This window comes from Marmota monax, unplaced genomic scaffold (genome assembly GCF_021218885.2).
Source record: "Marmota monax isolate L192 unplaced genomic scaffold, Marmota_monax_Labrador192_F-V1.1 WCK01_AAM20220418_F8-fsc00048, whole genome shotgun sequence".
Lineage (NCBI taxonomy): Eukaryota > Metazoa > Chordata > Mammalia > Rodentia > Sciuridae > Marmota > Marmota monax.
Window position 1 is genome coordinate 9059174 of NW_026694895.1, and position 18683 is coordinate 9077856.

The 18683-nt window shown below is 33.0% G+C and overlaps 1 protein-coding gene across 2 annotated transcripts in view; it reads right to left on the bottom strand.

Moving 5' to 3' along the window:
• The window catches only part of Epc2 (enhancer of polycomb homolog 2), a 132740-nt gene that overhangs the window by 19069 nt on the left and 94988 nt on the right, over positions 1-18683 (bottom strand). The window contains exons 4-7 of one of the 2 annotated variants that reach the window (XM_046426916.2): positions 9847-10053; positions 5212-5360; positions 4357-4489; positions 2042-2233 (exon numbers count right to left, since the gene is read on the bottom strand). In XM_046426916.2, the coding sequence (XP_046282872.1) occupies positions 2042-2233; positions 4357-4489; positions 5212-5360; positions 9847-10053 (681 nt within the window). The remainder of the gene's footprint in view (positions 1-2041; positions 2234-4356; positions 4490-5211; positions 5361-9846; positions 10054-18683) is intronic. The other variant, XM_058573511.1, reaches the window with a different exon arrangement.

Consider the following 18683-nt stretch of genomic DNA (forward strand, 5'->3'; position numbering starts at 1 on the left):
TATGACAAAGGAAGAAAGAGCTGATATTAAAAGAACCAGAAGCACAGTCAGAAGAAACTGGGTTTTTCCTTCTGCCCTTCTGTACATCATTTGGGTAAGTCTGGTTAAAATGTTTGTTTTCTTCACATTCCTTATTCCTCTTTTACTTGTTTATTGGACAAAGATCACCGTAACACTATTTTTAGCAATAAAAATCCTGAATTTAGAACAGCTACATTCTAAATACCTGCCTCAGTGAATGATATCTAATTACAGGTAACTATTCTTTAGAAATGCAGGGATACCAATAAAAACCAGAGAGTTGTTTGAGACCTAGTACTAGGACTCAGAAAAGTCTAAAGGTTTCAAAAATGCAATTTCTTTGGAAATTATATGAATAAACATTATAGAAAAATAAAGCTGAAATGAAAATCCGTAAGGGGGACTCACTTATTCTGAGTGAGTCCACCTCTTAGGCTGGATGGACTGAGTGTCACAACAGGAGAAAAAAACTTATAGAAGGTCATACTATCCTATGGCATCCTTCTTAATAGGACAGGAATGTAAAAAAAAAATTGTAGGCTCTCATTTGCACTATCGATATAATACTCTTCTACATATATTTAACAAACCTTGTCATTTTCTTAAATTTTTAAATACTCAATAATATAAGTAGATAGAGGCCATCTGCCATTTGGCTACTACTGCAGGCATCATTCCTCTAATCCCTTTCCTCCTCTTCTGTTGTTTTGTGCTCCAGTGGTGCCAAACTTCTAGCAGTTCTCTTTAATAACTGTATTCTCTGCTTACAGTTTTTCACTATTTTCTAGATCTGGAAAAACCACTATTTGATAGGATACTGAATCCTTCACTCCTTCAAAATAGTCATATAATCAATGTCTCATGGTTATTCAAAGTTTTGCCTTAGCCTAACTGTACTATCCTCTGACAAGTATGACCCGTTTCATTAAGTGGTTCTGAAGAACACACAAATTTAAACACATCTATGTGCATCTGTTACTATCACATGAAATATGAACTATGCAGTGACTAAAAATAAAAATAGCCAAAAGGAGCACATTTTACATTGAATGTAAACATCTGAATTTTAAATGGTTGCAGTAATAAAGGGTTTTAGAAATAGTCTTGCTTCTAAACATATTTGTGACGTTACAAAACTGCCTTTAAAGAAAATAAGCAAAACTATTACAATATGATAAAACTGATAGTGAATTCAAGGTATCTGTTACAGAATTCTCTTCAAGTTTTTTATACCATATATACCTATAGGGAAAAAAAAAGGAAAGGAAAAGAGAGGGTACTGCTAAACTAGGTGCTAAACCAAATTCACTTTCTGAAAAAACTAATCCTTTAATATGTAAACTAAATGTCTTGTTTTAAGAATAGCACTTGTGAAAATAAAATTAAAAATTGTAATTGCAAATATTTTGCTATAAAGCTGTTGCAATATCCAAACATATATTTTCATAAGTTACTACTTTAATCAGTTCTAAATCTTCAGAATCAAATAGCTATTACCCAGCAATTAGCAAAACTTAAATATCATAAAATATAATGCTAGTAGAATATGGAAAAAAGGGAATTATCATAGTTGAATATTTACAATCATGTTTATTTGTTTTTGTGATACTGGGGATGAAACTCACAGCCTAGCCTCACACATGCCAAGGCAAGTGCTCTATCACTAAGCTATATCCCTAGCTCATGATTATGTTTAAATGTCTTAAAATACTGATACACTTTGGATCAGTAATTCCATTTTTGAAAATTCACTTTGAATACAAAAGATAAGTTTGTTAATTTTTACAAAAGGAAAAACTAAAAACCACTTTGATGTTCCACAACAGAAATCCTGTTGAACTTATGGAAAATAAAAGTAAGTACTATTTTAGTGGCCACACAAACACACAACGAAGAAAAAGTTTATGCTGTAACAGGTTAACAAAGCAAGCATTAGAAATCTTAAAATGTCAGTTATATTTTAAATATAAAACAATATAAAAGAGAGGAAATGTCTTTAAAATAGTTTTAAAACAAGCACCTGTGGAAATTCATCTTCATCTGAGCTGTGAAAGTCATATTGCTTAATGTCACTCTTATTGATCACAGGCAATGTCTCAGGAGTGGGCTGCTGAGACGTTATCAAAGCCTCTGCTTTAGGCTTCTTTGGGTACTTCTTCTTTTGACGAACAACATCAGAAGCCTCTTCTTTCAAAGATATATGATGAGGGTGCTGTTTACATGATGATTTACCCCCAAAAGGAAGAAATGAAAATCATTTTAGAATAAAATCATGAAAAATTATATTGCTCTTTGAAAAAGATACATTTTTATCCATGAGATAATTTTACTGTTTTTAGTATGCAAAAATTACTTTGTGATCATGAATTGAAACATGATTTACTTTCTGCAAATTATAATGAAAACTAATTATGATATTTGTTTGCTTTTTGTATTAGTAAAGCTATTAGTAATTTTATATTGCTCTATTATGCAATCCAATGTTTAAAAGGTATCTGAATGCAATTCTTATATAAATCCACTATATTAAAGAGGAAAACAACTTATTTAAAAAATAATTTGAATGAGGTTATGAGTTCATTAATTTATTTATGCAATTATTTCTAATTTAAAAAATGTCTTTAGATGGTAATCTTTTGAGAAAAACAAGATTAACTAGAAAAAAAAAACTTCACTTTTTAGAATATGTAATTATTCTTCAACTGAACAAAAATCAAATGGTTCTCAAGTACACCAGGGTTCTGGGGAGGTACCTGAGAGGCCATCTGGAAAAGGGACTGATTGATGGGGTAGTTTCTAGCCCCCATCTCCCTTCCACAGAGCAACTCTGCTTCTACATGTTTTAACATACTGGCATTTCTTTTAATAAAAATAATGTACATAACACTTTTAAAAAATTTTAAATGACTATCAGACACCAAACTATAAACAATATCAAAGTGTAAAATTTTTAAAAAAGCTATGTTTCCTCATGTAGTCCAAATGTCAAAACTAGTTTAGGGTAAAAACTGCACACAATGAAAATGTTGCCTGAGTGGCAGATTATGTATTTAGACAGATATAAACTATTTTATATAAAGGGTATAACTATTTAGAAAAAGTAAACACCAACTTCCTAGAAACTCTTGATATTTTAAGATGGGATGTGTGACAAAGTAAATATTTAACTATGTGTAATGGGGTAATTTAAAGTATGGATGCAACCATATCTGTAAAATCAGTATTTAAATGGGCCAAGTATTCTTAGAGAAGATCTAAAATAAGATTCAGCTTACAATAAAGGCTGATTCTATCAGTAATTATGGGGTAGAGTTTTCATATTCTAATGCTTAACAGTTGCATACCTAGGAAAAGCACTGATTGATATAAAATGGATTTTGAAAAATAACTTACAAAATGACATTTGTGGCATTGATAACTTTTCGGCTAGTAAGACAAGCAAAATTTAAAGGGAATTGTAGACGGGCTAGATGCCTGTGATTAATAAGAACCTGGTATTTGAATTGACATGAGTTGAATAAAGGAGGAAATCTTCATGCTCCACATTCTTCCTTGACCTTTAAGAATGAACTCATGAAAAACAAGGACTGTGTACATTTGTAAAAGATGAATTTTCCACAAACACTCTAAGTCACTTTTAACATCTTGCTAGAATAAGGTCAAGTTGATCTCCTTATTTAAATTTAAACTCCTTAAAATTGAAGGTTTTACTAATTTTTATATAACCCAATTAAAAAATTAATGTACCAATGAGTACTACATAAATATAATTATTTAATTTAAGAATAAAATAATCACTGAGTACAGTTTTCTTATTAGGAGGAAATTTGGATCCAGATGTTAGAGGACCTTTTAAAGTCATTCAAGGTAGGTAAAGTGATAACTGCAGATTCTGGCAATGATGACAATGATGACAAGAATAACTCCCAATAATCTCAATGAAGAAAGCTTTCAATTTTACATTTTAATGCCTGCCACTATCATGCAGAACTTGGTGGGGCTAGTGACAATAACTAGACTATAATTACCTTTATTCTCCAGTGAAATAAGACGGTATGTTGGAAAGCCATGTACTTGGGAGGCTTGAACTCAAGTCATGCAGAGGTAAACCCTACTTCAAAGGATTGTTGTGAGGTTTAATGGGCCAAAAATATATGTAAAAACTGGTATAAAGTGCTGGGCAAAGAGTAAAAACTAAATTGATGTTAATGACTTTCCTTAACCATCCTATAGATATCCTGTAGACATCCTATAGACATCCTGTAGACAACTACAGAAATGAATAGTTATCTGATCATCATTTCCATACATAATTTCTCCCCAGAGAATATTTACCTTAGTTTTACATTCTTGGACTTTGTGATGATTTCCATTATGAAGAGTTGCTGGAGTGGTATACAACTCTTTTTCTGATCTACTGATTTTCACTTCATTAAGGATCTCACCTCCATAGTCCCCCAAATGGTATCTTGAAAAGGAAACAAAATATTAGAAAATGTTCCATAGTTTAACGATAAAAACATTAAAGTAAAAACATGACATTTCAATTAACTAACAAAATAGAACTAACAATAAGATTCTTTTTTAAAAAGAAAACTTATAGAAACAAAGGATCTCATATTGGGGTTCAATAAAAATGCAACAAACCAAAAAACAAACACAAAAATACCTAAAGTACACGTGATTAATTTCTCATACACTCTACATTATCAAAGAACCAGGAAAAGTTTAGAATGCTTACTTTAAGAATCACATAAAATTTTGCTCAGTTTAGTCCACTTATTTACACAAGAAAATATATCAGAGAACACATTTCCAAAAGAGCAGAACCAAAAAATTTTGTCTCCCTAGTTAGAAAATAAAATCAAACATTCATTTCTAATAAATTTTAATAGAAACTTGAACATAGAGAACAAAATGATCTCTAGATTCTTTTCTAAATAAAATTCGATTATTCTGCCAAAAATTAAGCTTATTAGAGAATCAGTTTTTTATACACCAAAATCCCTCATATCGGCAATTCAAATTGCCAAGAACTTAGTTAAAAAAACAAACAACTAGTAGCCACAAGTCTTTAAAAAAAAAAGGGAAATTTGGTAAGAATTACCAAAAAGCTTAGTACCCCTTCTCCATTTTTTTGTTAACACTTTGCCCATCATTTGGCTAAAGGTGTAACAGTCCCAATATTACCTTTTTTCCACAACTTCTAAGGTTAAGTGCAATAATTCTCGTTTTGTTTTCTCTCTTCTCTTAATCATTTCCAAAATTGTTATGGCTCTACTAAACTCTCGTCTCAGTTTCAACATCTTTTCATAAGAGGCTTCATCATTCTTACGATTCTATTAAAAGTAACAATTTTAGAAGAATAATTAACCCAATTATCCACATTTCTAGATTCATTCAACAAAATCTTATCAGATCCAAATTTATCTTATAAAAGCAAATGTTTAAAAATGTTAAATGTAAAAATATTTAAAAATCATCCAAAGAACAACTATATAAGACAACCCAATTATTTAACTCTGAAAATATAAGCAATTATTGTGTAATAGACATTCAGGGGAAAAACGCTGGTGGCCACTGAAAATACTGAATGGCATAGAAGCAATAATTCCAATAATAAAACTTCAAAACACATCCACCTGAAACAAAAATGAGTTTTATCAAAAAAATACAGATCATTCATATTGTAGCAAGGTATTTTTCAATGACAGAAATAGTTCTGCCAATATAAACATGAGCAATGCTCAACAATCAAAGCTTAACTTCAGAAACTCAGATAATTCAAGGTATGAAGAATATGCATCTCAAGAAATGGTATTATCATGTTTCAACATAGTAACACAGTAGAAAAGGGATTTAGCAAAAGTTCATAACTGTAGAATATTGTTAATTAGTTGTTAACTATTGTTAACATCAAATATAAGATGTTAAATTTAATTACAAAATTAAAGCCTTGTTTAATAACTACAGAAGGTTCAGCTATAATTAGCATCATCTGTTTGCATATAAAGTTACTATTCATGTAAACTATTTTGTTAAATCAAATATTCAGAGTATTTATATAGGGCGTGGAACTGTTAAAACAGACCACTACCCCTCTTTAATCTCTGTGTCCAGACACTTACGCAATCACTTCATCTTTGAGTTAGTAATTTAATATGAATGACATTAGAAAGAACCTAAAGAAAGAGTGCCAGAGGTTTCAAAACAGAATTATAAAAGAGAAAATAAGAATTGAAAGAAACTCGAAGTTTTACTTTTTCTTTTGTGTATAGTTTCTTGCATTTAGAAAATAACCATCATGTATTGTGCACATGTATGAATATGCAATAAGGAATCCCATTAATTGTATAATGCTCCAATAAATTTTTAAAGAAATAAAGTTTGCATTCAAGGAAATGCAAAAAAAAAAAGAAAGAAAAGAACAATCATGTATTGAAAATAACCTAAACTGGATCAATAATTTCTTCCAATATAGTGAATTAAAAATTAACATTATCAACAGCAAATATTAAAGTGCCTACTCTGTGCAGGGTATAGCAAATGCCCTCTACCCTGGTTTTTAACTAATGACAAACGTACAGAATCCAAAAGTGAATCATTGTGTAAGGCTACATGCCACTGGCAACTGAATAACATTCAAAAGTGCACTAGAACCTTTAAAGACTGCCCTCCTCTTCAAAAAGTATTCTTGGATTCTAGGCTTACTCATTTCCTGTTCTCTTCAGGCCCAAATACCTACCCTTCCTAACTTTTCCTTTCCCCAGTCCTGTACTTTTTACTCCTTAAAAACAAAGAACTTTTATTTTGAAATGATACAACACGTAATTCCCATATATCTTCATTCAGATTCTCCAAATTAATGTTTTACATTTGATTTATGTGGACATATATAAACATATACATATATAATTGGTAGTGTATTTGAAATTTTCAAGAAAAGTTGAACATAATGCCCCCATTTGTATGTTTTTTTCTCAAAACAAAGATATACACATATATCATTGCAGCATAAATATCAAGAACTGGGAATTAACTATAAAAATCTTAATTCCAAGGCTTTATTCATATTTGTCCCAGTATTGTCCTTTACAGCAGTAAGTATAGCTGCTATACTTGTTATAGTATATCTCTAAGGACTCAGGGGTTACTCTAAGGGTTACAATTCGTTGCTAATTATATCGATGCTCAAACTTTCCCAGCTCTGATCAGTACAGTCCCCCTTCAACCTGACTCCTGTGTCCTTTTGATGGGGCTCCAACATTCTTCAATCACATTTTTATTTTCTGGTACAGCAGCACATTTCTTTCAGGCTTATCTTTTTATTTTCCCAGCGCCAGACATGGAATCAACCAATTTTCATAAGGAGCCCTGGTTCCTTTCAATGGAGTTCAGTATTAAAAATCATGTCCTATGCATGCTAGGTACACCCATTTTTGTACTGGGTATCACTGCTTCTATAGTCTCTCAGTGAACAGACCTAGGAAATAAATGTACAAATATATGTATGTACATACCTAACCAAATACATATCTGTTTCTAGTTTTATCAATATTAAAAATCATGAATTCATAATGACATCTTTTCTATTCCCTCAAATTGGCCCTTTTCTCTGTATTTGAATGCTTAATCCCTTCTCACAACTGTCTCTTCTTTGGGCCAACTCTTTTCTCCCTATTCTAGTTAACAGTTCTGTACCTACTGTCAAATCTCCAGGGAAGTGATTCTCAAACTACTGTATTTCAGAATTAACTACAGATCTTTTTATAACCAGCGATGATTCACAGATGATTGTTTTGAGGCCCGAACTGGGAACCACTTCAGGGCCATGGAGAGGGAGGAGAGAAGGCATAGGCACTAAAAGTTATAGTTGTGCAGTTAAACATATTAAATGTATATGCTGATTCAGGACTTATCAGTACTTTAACACATGCTAGTTCCTTAAGACTATCTCATTAAAAATGACTATGTACTCCTGAATTAAATATTAGTTTACTGAATTAAAATTAAAATTAGCCAAAAAATATTTCAGTAGTTTTTTTGTATCAACTATATAAGTGCTTGAAATATAAGTTCATGAAATAAGTACAGAGCCTTGGTTAGCAGTATTCATTCACTGCATATCCCAATGCCTGCCCACCATCTGAACAGGTAGAGGATATGCATTATTTGTTAAGTGCTTTCCTCACTTTTTCATTCTGAAACACATAAACATTTTCAACTAGTAACACTGCAGGACAGAGTAATAGTCTTTGGACCTATGAGTAAAAACAGAGAAATAAAAAGCAAAGAACACTAAAAAGAAAATGTACCACTCTTCAGAGGAATATGAAAATAAAAACAAAACAAAACAAACAACAAGAAAACAAGAGAAAGGGTAGGATTTAGAGTAAGGAGAAATTTGTAATCACACAACAGTTGAGTGCCTAAGCATAAGAAACAGCTACCAGTAATTTTCAATATACAATAATTAGAAAGAATAAACCATATTTTAATCTTTAAAATGCTATTTAAATACCAATAAATATTGCTAATTAAAAATATTTCATCCTCACTCACTAAAAGAAGTCCAACAATACATTTTCCTCAAAAGACACTGCTAACAGTTCATGGTTTACAAAGCATCTAAATCAATTATATTGTTTTAAAAAGCAACTGGTAGTTCAGATAAACCTTTCCTTCCTTGCATCCAATAGTCCACATTTGTAGTTTTATGAACTTATCAAATTTTATTCTTTTCTAAGCAAAGTGTAACGTCTTCATAAATATCTTAGATTCCCTTACTAGAATGCCAAATTGGAAACAGCCTGGGTTAGCAAATGTCATCTATGCTTGGGAAATTCATTCTGTGATGTTTAAGAAAATCAAACCCATAAGAAAGAGTTATGAAAGTTCTGGTAACTAACCAGTAGGAGAATTTCTCCTAAAATATATCATCTCTGGCAGCTGTTATGCTTCACAGCTGTTAGGTTAACAGCTGACAAAGACAAGCTTTCAATGTTAGGAGTAACAAGAATCTACAGAAAATGCCCTGCCTCCAATTATAATTCTTCATAGTTTTACATTTACATGTTCCCAATTCTTTGTGATGTTAGAGAATGTATTACCAGGTAGTATTTACTGTTAAGTTATAAGAAATGTAAATTATAAGAAATATAAGTTATAAGAAATGTGTTGTTCTGTATTATATCAGTCCAAAGTGTGAGATCCTATTTCTCTTAGAATTTTGGCTCACACTGCTACTGAAAGCTAGATGGGACAAGTCCATCAATTTGAAATCTAACACAACTGTCAACTAAGAAAAGAAGAAAAAGATCCCACTGCTGCCAGGATTGGTTTGAAAATGAACATTTCCCTACTTCCCATGACCCCACAGTAGCTAGAGGCACCAAAGTTCATTTTTACTTGTAAGAACTAGAATATCGTTTTTAAAGGAATTGTAAGCTCCTAAGTAAACCAACAAGGAAAAGCAGTATTACTTCAAATTCTCAACTTCCCAAACAGAACAGATAAATGACAGAATGCAAAATTCACCGAAGAACTCAAAATTTGTAAGATATATAAGGACACAAAATTCTTCATATTACTTCAACTACAAGCCTAAAATACTATCACCTTATGAAAGGTGTAGGTAGTACATAAACACCAAAAAGCAAATGGTCAATAGATGAGATAAAGGGTAGGATTTCTAACATAAAGTTTATCAATGTTATTAGCTTTCATGTTCAAATTACTCAAATTTATTCAAATTATTAGGAAAAAAAGTTACTGGTCTTAAATTATTACTGATCTACATTCAATCAAATATAATTTGCACATTACCTTTCGAGTTTGCATTTTCTCTGTTCTCCTCCGAAAGGCAACATAAGGGTCATTGTTGGTAGAGCCATCTCTTTTCTCTTGTTTTATCTGAGGAATGAGGGATGGCCCCCTGCAGTTTTTACGTTTTCTCACCCAGTAGTCATATACAGCTTTAATAAGATAATCATCTTCGTTTAGCAGCAGTTTTGCTTCTTGAAGTGTTACAAGCTAAATGAAAAACAAGACATTACCAACTACAATGTTTGAAAAAAAAATCAAAATTGAACTACAGTTATCAGAAAAACATGTGATCCATTCTAACAGTTATGATCAGATAATATGATGGTAAAGACATGATTCAATTCAACCTAATAAAGGTCTCAATAGTTAGAGGAGATTTATTTAAAAATTAATTATTTTGTCGAGAGGTAGAAGTTCCACAATTTAAGAAAAATGTATAAGTAATAGTTAGGAAGACTATACTGAATTTATGCCTTAGGTAAGTCTTGGCCTAGAAGACACCTGGGGTCTTTCAAAATTTTGATAATCTATGATTCTACATATTTTAAGGTCTACTAGTTTTCAAGCCTACTAAGTAGCTTCTATTTGGTTCTCAATAGCAACCAGAAGATACAAAAGGTTTCATTTTACGTAATGTCAAAACAACAAATATTATTATAATATTCCTATTTTGGAACTGAATAAAGGAAAAACAGCATATTTCTGTAAATTTCAGCATTATGCAATGAACCAGTATTTCCACACATTACCTTTAAAGGGATGCCTTTCTACTGTTGAAGTTCTCTGAAACTGTACTATATACCCCAAAATCTACAAGGGTAGGAGTAGATTAAGAATTGGGCTTTATGTAGGATTTCTTTGCATCCCTGAGGACTGAACCAAGGGCCTCATGCATGCTAGGTAGGCGAGTGCTCTACCACCAGCCCAGAGTTGAGCTTTCTGGATCTATTGTACCTCAAACTGAGCATCAACAGCATCACTAGAAGCTCTCCTGTGCTCTGAAGGGCCAGGGAAACATCCTGCATGTGTTTCAGTTGTTTGGTCATTATGCTTCTGATAAATCTTGCCACTAATCAGAGAACAGTAATGAGCTTCTTATGTAACAGTATTACCAAACTAACACTACTTCCTATGCTTCTGCATGGCATGCTGGGATTAAAATATCTGCTCAGTTTTCCTTCACTAGTGGTCCTTGCTCCAGCTTGCAATGTCTTTTGTTAAGTACCCTCCTTACATCACAACTAGTAAGAATTTAATATATAGTTTGCAGTTAAACATCCTACTATTTCTGTCCAGCGTTAACTGTATTTTCTCAGTTAATTGCTGGTTTTATGCTGTTATACAGCAACTTTTTATTTTGTGGGAAAATCTAGTTTTAAACATTCTGTAAAATTTATCTTTAGCTATGCTAAGACAACCTGCTAGTATCACTGCATCTCTATCATGACAACAACATTAATTCGACTGGGTTAAGAACCAGTTGCAGATAAAAATTACAAAAATAATAATAATAATAATAATAATAATAAGTTCTGTCACTTAACATGCTTACTTTAACCACTAGAAAGTCGTAGAAACCATCTAACTGGCAAAAAGAATCTAAAGTAAATTTAATATTTCTAAAGTAGTCTGATGTTGATTATTTAGAAAGGTGTGGATATGGGGTGATAACACTATCCTACTTTTTTGGGCTTTTCTTCTAAACTGTACTAGCTTCATGAAAACAAGGACTATTTATTTTGCTAACAGATAAAACCCCTGAATTGCCTAGCAATTTCAATGCACACATTTTTAATACACAAATTAATAAACCACAGGTGAAAATTGGTGTTTTCTAATTTATAAAATGGTGAATTAAGAAAAAGTAGAATTAATAATCAATAAGTATTAATTTATAGGTTATGGAAAAACTAAGGAAAAAGCTTTAAGGTAAATCCACTACCTAAAGAAACTTATAATATGGCAATAATGGTAGGATAAGATCAAATTAATCAATAAGACAACATAAGAACTTTGGAACTCAGTGCAATAAGCTACAAGGTGGGAGAGAGAGAACAACCAGGAGTGCATGCATTTCTTTTCAGTATTAGAAAATGACTGCTTTTCTACCATTTTACTTCTTTCAAAATTGATGGCTTATTATTTGTGCAATAGCCTAAACAGTACTACCAAGCACAAAAGTAAAGTAACTATAAGGATTTACATTAAATTTAAAAAGGGTTCAATAATCACTTTTCACATTATGTTCTTAAGAATGAATGACTGCAGTCCAAAATTGACAAAATGAAGTTGTGATGTGACTTTAAAAGTTAATACTGGATATATTCAAATGACATTAATACAGTGCAATGAAATTATCATCTGAGGAGAAAACATCACATTCAATGAAATAAATATATATATATATTTTTATATATTTTGTTTTTTTTTTTTTTTTTTTTTTAATTTTTTTTATTGGTTGTTCAAAACATTATAAAGCTCTTCACATATCATATTTCATACATTAGATTCAAGTTGGTTATGAACTCCCAATTTTACCCCAAATACAGATTGCAGAATCACATCGGTTACACATCCACATTTTTACATAATGCCCTATTAGTAACTGTTGTATTCTGCTACCTTTCCTATCCTCTACCATCCCCCCTCCCTCCCCTCCCATCTTCTCTCTCTACCCCATCCACTGTAATTCATATCTCTCCTTGTTTATTTTCCCATTCCCCTCACAACCTCTTATATGTAATTTTGTATAACAATGAGGGTCTCCCTCCATTACCATGCAATTTCCCTTTTCTCTCCCTTTCCATCCCACCTCATGTATCTGTTTAATGTTAATCTTTTCTTCCTGCTCTTCCTCCCTGCTCTGTTCTTAGTCAAGGAGAAATTCCTTTACCAAAGTTCCAGAAAATGGAAACGTGTTCAACAACAAAAATTTGGTAGAATTATAGTCTTCCTGTCTTTGGGAAAGAACTCAAACATAAATCATGCCCTATTTTTTTTACAGGCACATATGCCCAAATCAAAAAAGGGAAACACCTGTTTAAATTCTAAGACAAATGCCACAAATAATCCTTTTCCTGCCAGGTGCGGTGATGCACACCCGTAATACCAGCAATTCAAGAGACTGAGATAGGAGGCTTGCAAATTCTTGGCCAGTCTCAGAAACTTAGTGAGACCCCGTCTTAAAATAAAAAATAAAAAGGGCTCGGGATATAGCTCAGTGGAAAGTGCCTCTGGGTTAAATACCCAGTACCAAAAAATAAAAATTAAAATTAAAAAAATTTAAAAATCCTTTTCTTTTTCATAGAGAAGGGACATTAATCCATTAAAATTCATTATTATTTCACTTATCACCAGGCTTGAGATGACTACTTTAGAAGGATCTATTTATTAATTCATTTTTTCCTTCAAAGGTTCCACTATAGTTTTCTGATTCTTAATACTGCCAACCCATGGAAACAAAGAGATCATGGAATAATGAAATCATAATAAGATGGTTAGGATAAAGTTTCTCCAATTCTATGAATAATATTCAAAGATATAAGAAATTTCCAAGAGTTCTTTTAGTCTTCCATTTAGGAGAAAACTTTTTCCTAACTGAATGTTGATAGATTGCTGACATGCTGAAATCAACCTCTGCAGTCACAGGAATGACCCTCTGATATTTTCATAATACAAATTTTAAAACAAGTCTGGATAAGACAATAACATTTAAATGAGCTGAAATGAAAAATATAAACCTTAAATTCAAATTATTTTTCAAATCAGACTAGACTTTCATTAAATCTACATAGCACAATTATAACATACATGTACACACATATTCAATTTAATACGTAAGTTTTAAAACTGAATTATGTGGCAGGATCCATTGTGACTGCTTCAAAAGATGTAGACCAAATTTCATTTTTAAAATATAAATATTTGCTGGGTGTAGTGGCTCAGGCCTGTAACCCAGCAGCTGAGAGGATGAGGAAGGAGGATCTAAGTACAAGGCCAGCGTCAGGAACTTAGGGAGACCCCAGACAACTCAGCAAGGCTCTGTCTCAAAATAAAACACAAAAAGGGCTGGAATGTGGTTCAGTGGTTAAGCACTCCTGGGTTCAATCCCTGGTCCCCCAAAACATCAACAATGCCCCAAAATATAAATAATTGAAAACTGTAGTAAAGAACAAGTCCCTTTAAAGACACTATATCCCAAATTAAAACAAACAAAGAAACACACACACACACACAACAAGAGAGACCCTCTCCCATATAAAAAAGCACACACATTCTTAACAGTACACAAAAAACATATTTTCTTAACTGCCACACTGGGTATATCTGCTTGGGGTCTGCCTAAAAGCAAGCTTAATTAATAATGCAATCTCAAGTAAACACTTAAGATGCTGTATGATTTTTTTTTTTAAACTGCTTGATTATTATATCGAATCTTGGATATCTTTACTTTAACCTTTGTAAGTACAGTGAAAGTTGGAAACATATCAGCCAAGGTTTCTAATTGTAATCAAGAGAAAGAAATCTATTGGTAAGATACTAAATATTTCAACATCTTTGGAAGTGTTGGGAAATCAGGTTTAGAATCTGCAGTACCTAAAATTAAAGCCATGGGACTGATCTAATGGTGAAATCCACTGCTGGTTTTGCATAAACAGTATGGGGATTTACTAGAACAGCTGCTCCTGCTGCCTTGGTAATGCCAATCTCTTAACCACTATCAGAGACTTCTCTATTGTCCTTGCTTTTTTGTAATAGAGGCTCTAAATTCAAATTCAGTGATTTTAATTGGCAAAGCCCAGGTCATGTAATAGTACCCTCAACACAAGGCAACAGTGCCTTGGATGCAAAAAGGATCAGGAAAGAGCATTCAGCATTTCTACCTTGTTTTGTTTTCGTTCTTTGAAACAAAGTCTCACCAAATTGCCTGGGCTAGCCTTGAACTTAAGGATCCTCTGGTCTCACCCTCCTTAGGATCTGGTATTCAGGCATGAATCACTGTGCCTAGCTCCTGTACCTTCAGTTCCTATGGGCTAGAGAGCAGAAATCTGCTTTGCACCAAGATTCATCACACCGAGAATTCTCCAAATGCAGAATAAAGTCCTAGGCTGCAAAAAGCAGTGTAAAGGAGTATTTAACTCAATGGCAAAAACAAAACAAAAAGATCAACACATCTAACTACTCATAATGCTTTAGGAGTGAGTCTTTCTGGGAAAAATCCATCCAGAACTCCAGTTTCCCTTCTACTTCCAGTCTCCATGAATATGACACCAAGAAACAGGGCTGCTACAGGCTTACTCCAAGAAGTATAGTAGAAGTTAGTATAAAATTCCTCTTTTGGTTTGTGAAGGTGGAGCTTATCAAATGACTTCAAATATTTAGTAAAATGATCATCTTGGGATGTAAATTCCTTGTTTACTAAGACCACGTATTAGAAAGGTAGGTTCTGAGCTGGAACAGTAGCACACATCCTTAATTCTTAGCTACTCACGAGGCTGAGGAAAGATTGCAAATTTGAGGCCAGCCTTGGCAACTTAGCAAGACCCTGTCTCAAAATAAATAAATTTTAAAAGGCTGGGGATGTGACTCAGTGGTAAAGTGTCCCTGGGTTTAATCCCCAATGTAGAAAACAGGGTGAAAAAAAAAATAAAGGAAAAAGAAAAGTAGGACTTGGCTTTCTAGGCAGAGGGAACAATAAAGCAGCATGGTACATTAGGTATCAGTGAAAAGCTCAGTGTGCCTAGAGTCAGGTGGAATATGGACTTTATAGATAGTGGAAACCATTACAGGTTTTGTTTGTTTTTTTGAAAGGAGGCTAGTTTTTAATAAAATAGCTGGTGGCAGAATTGCAGTGGTCCAGGTAAGATATAATAAAAATGGAGGAAATGGATCGAAAAGTTGATAATTGAAGTGCAAGGTTGGTCAACTGAACAGAATATGATGATGCCATTAAGAAAGAGAAAGTAAACCTGAGGGAGGGGTAGGTGGTGTCAGGAATGTGAATTTGAAATATTTGCTAAGGTTGAAAGTTTCCATAAGAAGTAGCATGGAGCTTAGAGGCAGAGTCAAATCTTGGGAACCTGCAACAAGCTATTGGTAGCTTAAGAATAAAAACTGAAGACAGATACCAAAGGAAATAGCAACATATAACATAGAGAGGGGCAATTGAAGAGGAGATTGAAAAAAACAGGAAAATGAGGTGGTCAACTATAAGGATCATAATTAGAATACAGGTTGAAAAAGGCTCCTAGATGCAAGTAGGAGGCCTTTAGTATCCTTAAAGAGTGCAATTCAGGGCTGGGGATGTGGCTCAAGTGGTAGCGTGCTCGCCTAGCATGCGTGAGGCACTGGGTTCGATTCTCAGCACCACATAAAAACAAAATAAAGATATTGTGTCTACCTAAAACTTAAAAAAAAAAAAAATTTTTTTAAAAGAGTGCAATTCAGTAAACTGAAATGGCTTGTGATGTGAGTGAAAGGTAAACAAAGGAAAAACCAAATGTGGCTAATCCAAAAATGAGAATAAGTGAAAGATTCTTTTGGAAATAGAGATCCTTGGGCACATTACTGGGTATAGACAAAGACTGAAGAAATGAGAGAAGAGAAAATTAAGAGTTGGAAAAGGGTTAGGATTATGCCTCTATAAGAGGATAAATGTGGTATGCAAGTAGAAGAGAAGGAAAATTATGGAACTCGTGGTTGGTAGTCTTCTTAATTGGTGTTAGCAGAGCATTCTGTTTTGGGGAGGGGGGATGGAAGATAGAGAGTAAAGACTAAGTCTTTCTATGGGAATGTGTAATAAATAAAGGGTAGTAGAAAATGCCTGAAAAATAGGGCTTTCCATAGTTTAGAAAGGTGATAGCAAGGGTTTATAAATCAAGGGTTTTAGAAAGAAACCTTTTAAAAGTGTCCATTTGTTGAACAATGTTTTGGTAAGAAAATATTTTATGAGAGAATGACATTTAAAGGGGCTTGTAGTTTTAAAAAAGTAATTGTTTTATTTAGAAATTATTTCAAATACCCTTTAGACCTAGGCTCATTTATTGTTAGCTTTGTTTTTGTTTTGCCCTCAGTACTGGGGATTAAACTCAGGGGTGTCCTACCACTGAGCTACATTCGCAGCCCCACCCTGTTTTTTTGAAACAGGGTCTTGCTAAATTGCCTAGGTGGGCATCAGACTTGTGATCCTCCTCTCTCAGTCTCCTGAGCTGCTGAGATTACTGAGGTACTCCATTATTCCTGATCACTGTGAGCTTTTATATCCATTTGTGTGTGCATACTTGCTCCTTCCTATGCTCTTTTCCATAAACAGAGCATTTTTTTCCTGATACATTTCTCTAAATACTAAAGTATGTACTTAAGGATAGAGATATTCTTTTATAATCACAATGATCAACTTTAATAAGTTTAACATTGATAATTTTATCTATTTTTATCTACCATTCATTTGCCAATTTTGTTAAATGGACTCATTTTTAATATTAAAAAGAATCTGATAACTATTTAAATTTAGGGATTGAAGGAAAGGGATTAAAAAATCCAGATGATTAGGAGTTTAGGGGGTCACTGGCAAGATAATATAGGACTATCTAGGATAAGACAGTAAATTCAGTTTTGGAAAGGTTTAACTTGAGAGGTCTGTGAACCATCCAGATGGAGATAACCATCAGACAGCATCAAAAGAGGGGGAAAAAATCCCAGAGCTTGAAAAGGAGGTCAAGGACAAGGGTACATGGATTATTCTATCGACAAAAATACTCAGGGATGATTTTATGCCAAAACTCAAATAATAATAACAATAAGAACAAAATTTCAAACTTCAATGTTTAAAGGACTTAAATGAAAAGGAGTCAGCAAGCAAAAAAGTATGGTCATGAAAAATAAGATATCTAACTATTTAAGTTTAAATTATACATAAAACCATCCAGTGCTTTTCCTGTCTTTAAAAAAAACATAAGAAAACAAGGGACTAAATCATTAAAAAAAAACAAACAGAGGCAAAACCAAAAAGAAAGGTGTAGTTCAAGATAAAGGTGGGCCCAACAGTAGAGCATTTAGCTTGGTATGCTTACAAGCACTGCAAAACAAAAAAAACATATATATAAAACTTGTGAGATATTTAGATGGAGACTGAACCCAATCATAAAATCTGGCAACAGGAATTTTCAATAATGACTTCAATGAAATAGTCTCTCAGAATGATGGAGGTAGAAGGTTTGCCTCAGTCTGTCTTTGATGTCTTTCTCTACCAACCTAATAAATATTAGTTTAACTATAAACTTGATTCCTTGCCCTGGGATCTGGTACTAGGGCCAGCCCCGCAAAAAAGGAAAAAAATGTGATTAATGAATTCTTATAGCAGGATTTTGGAATGAAGACAGACAGCTCATTGGTGTCTTTAATTCTTGATTCTAATAACAGGACCGTTCCTCTGACAAAACTTTCACCTTTATTTCCCACTGCCTGAAACAAATGCTTCACGCTTTGCACCTACCTAGATGTTCAAGGCCTAGAAACCTGTAACAAAGAAGACTAAAATAAAATGGTGCTGATTATATATTCAGTTAACTGTACTGTTTACATTTTTTGTTTATCCTGCCCAAACTTAGATAATAAGCTCTATAAAGGCAGGTTTTTTGTCATCTTCCTATTCAATGTTATCACTTGTCTTGTTCACCTGGGCACTAAGAAAGCAAATTATAGAACAGAAAGCTGAAGGCTTTTGATGATACAATCTCAGCCATCATGAATAATTTCTGAGCAATTATGAGTAATTTCTGAGCAAATAACAGAAATACCAAAAGGCTGCTGTGGCCTAATCTGCTAGGAAAATTTCC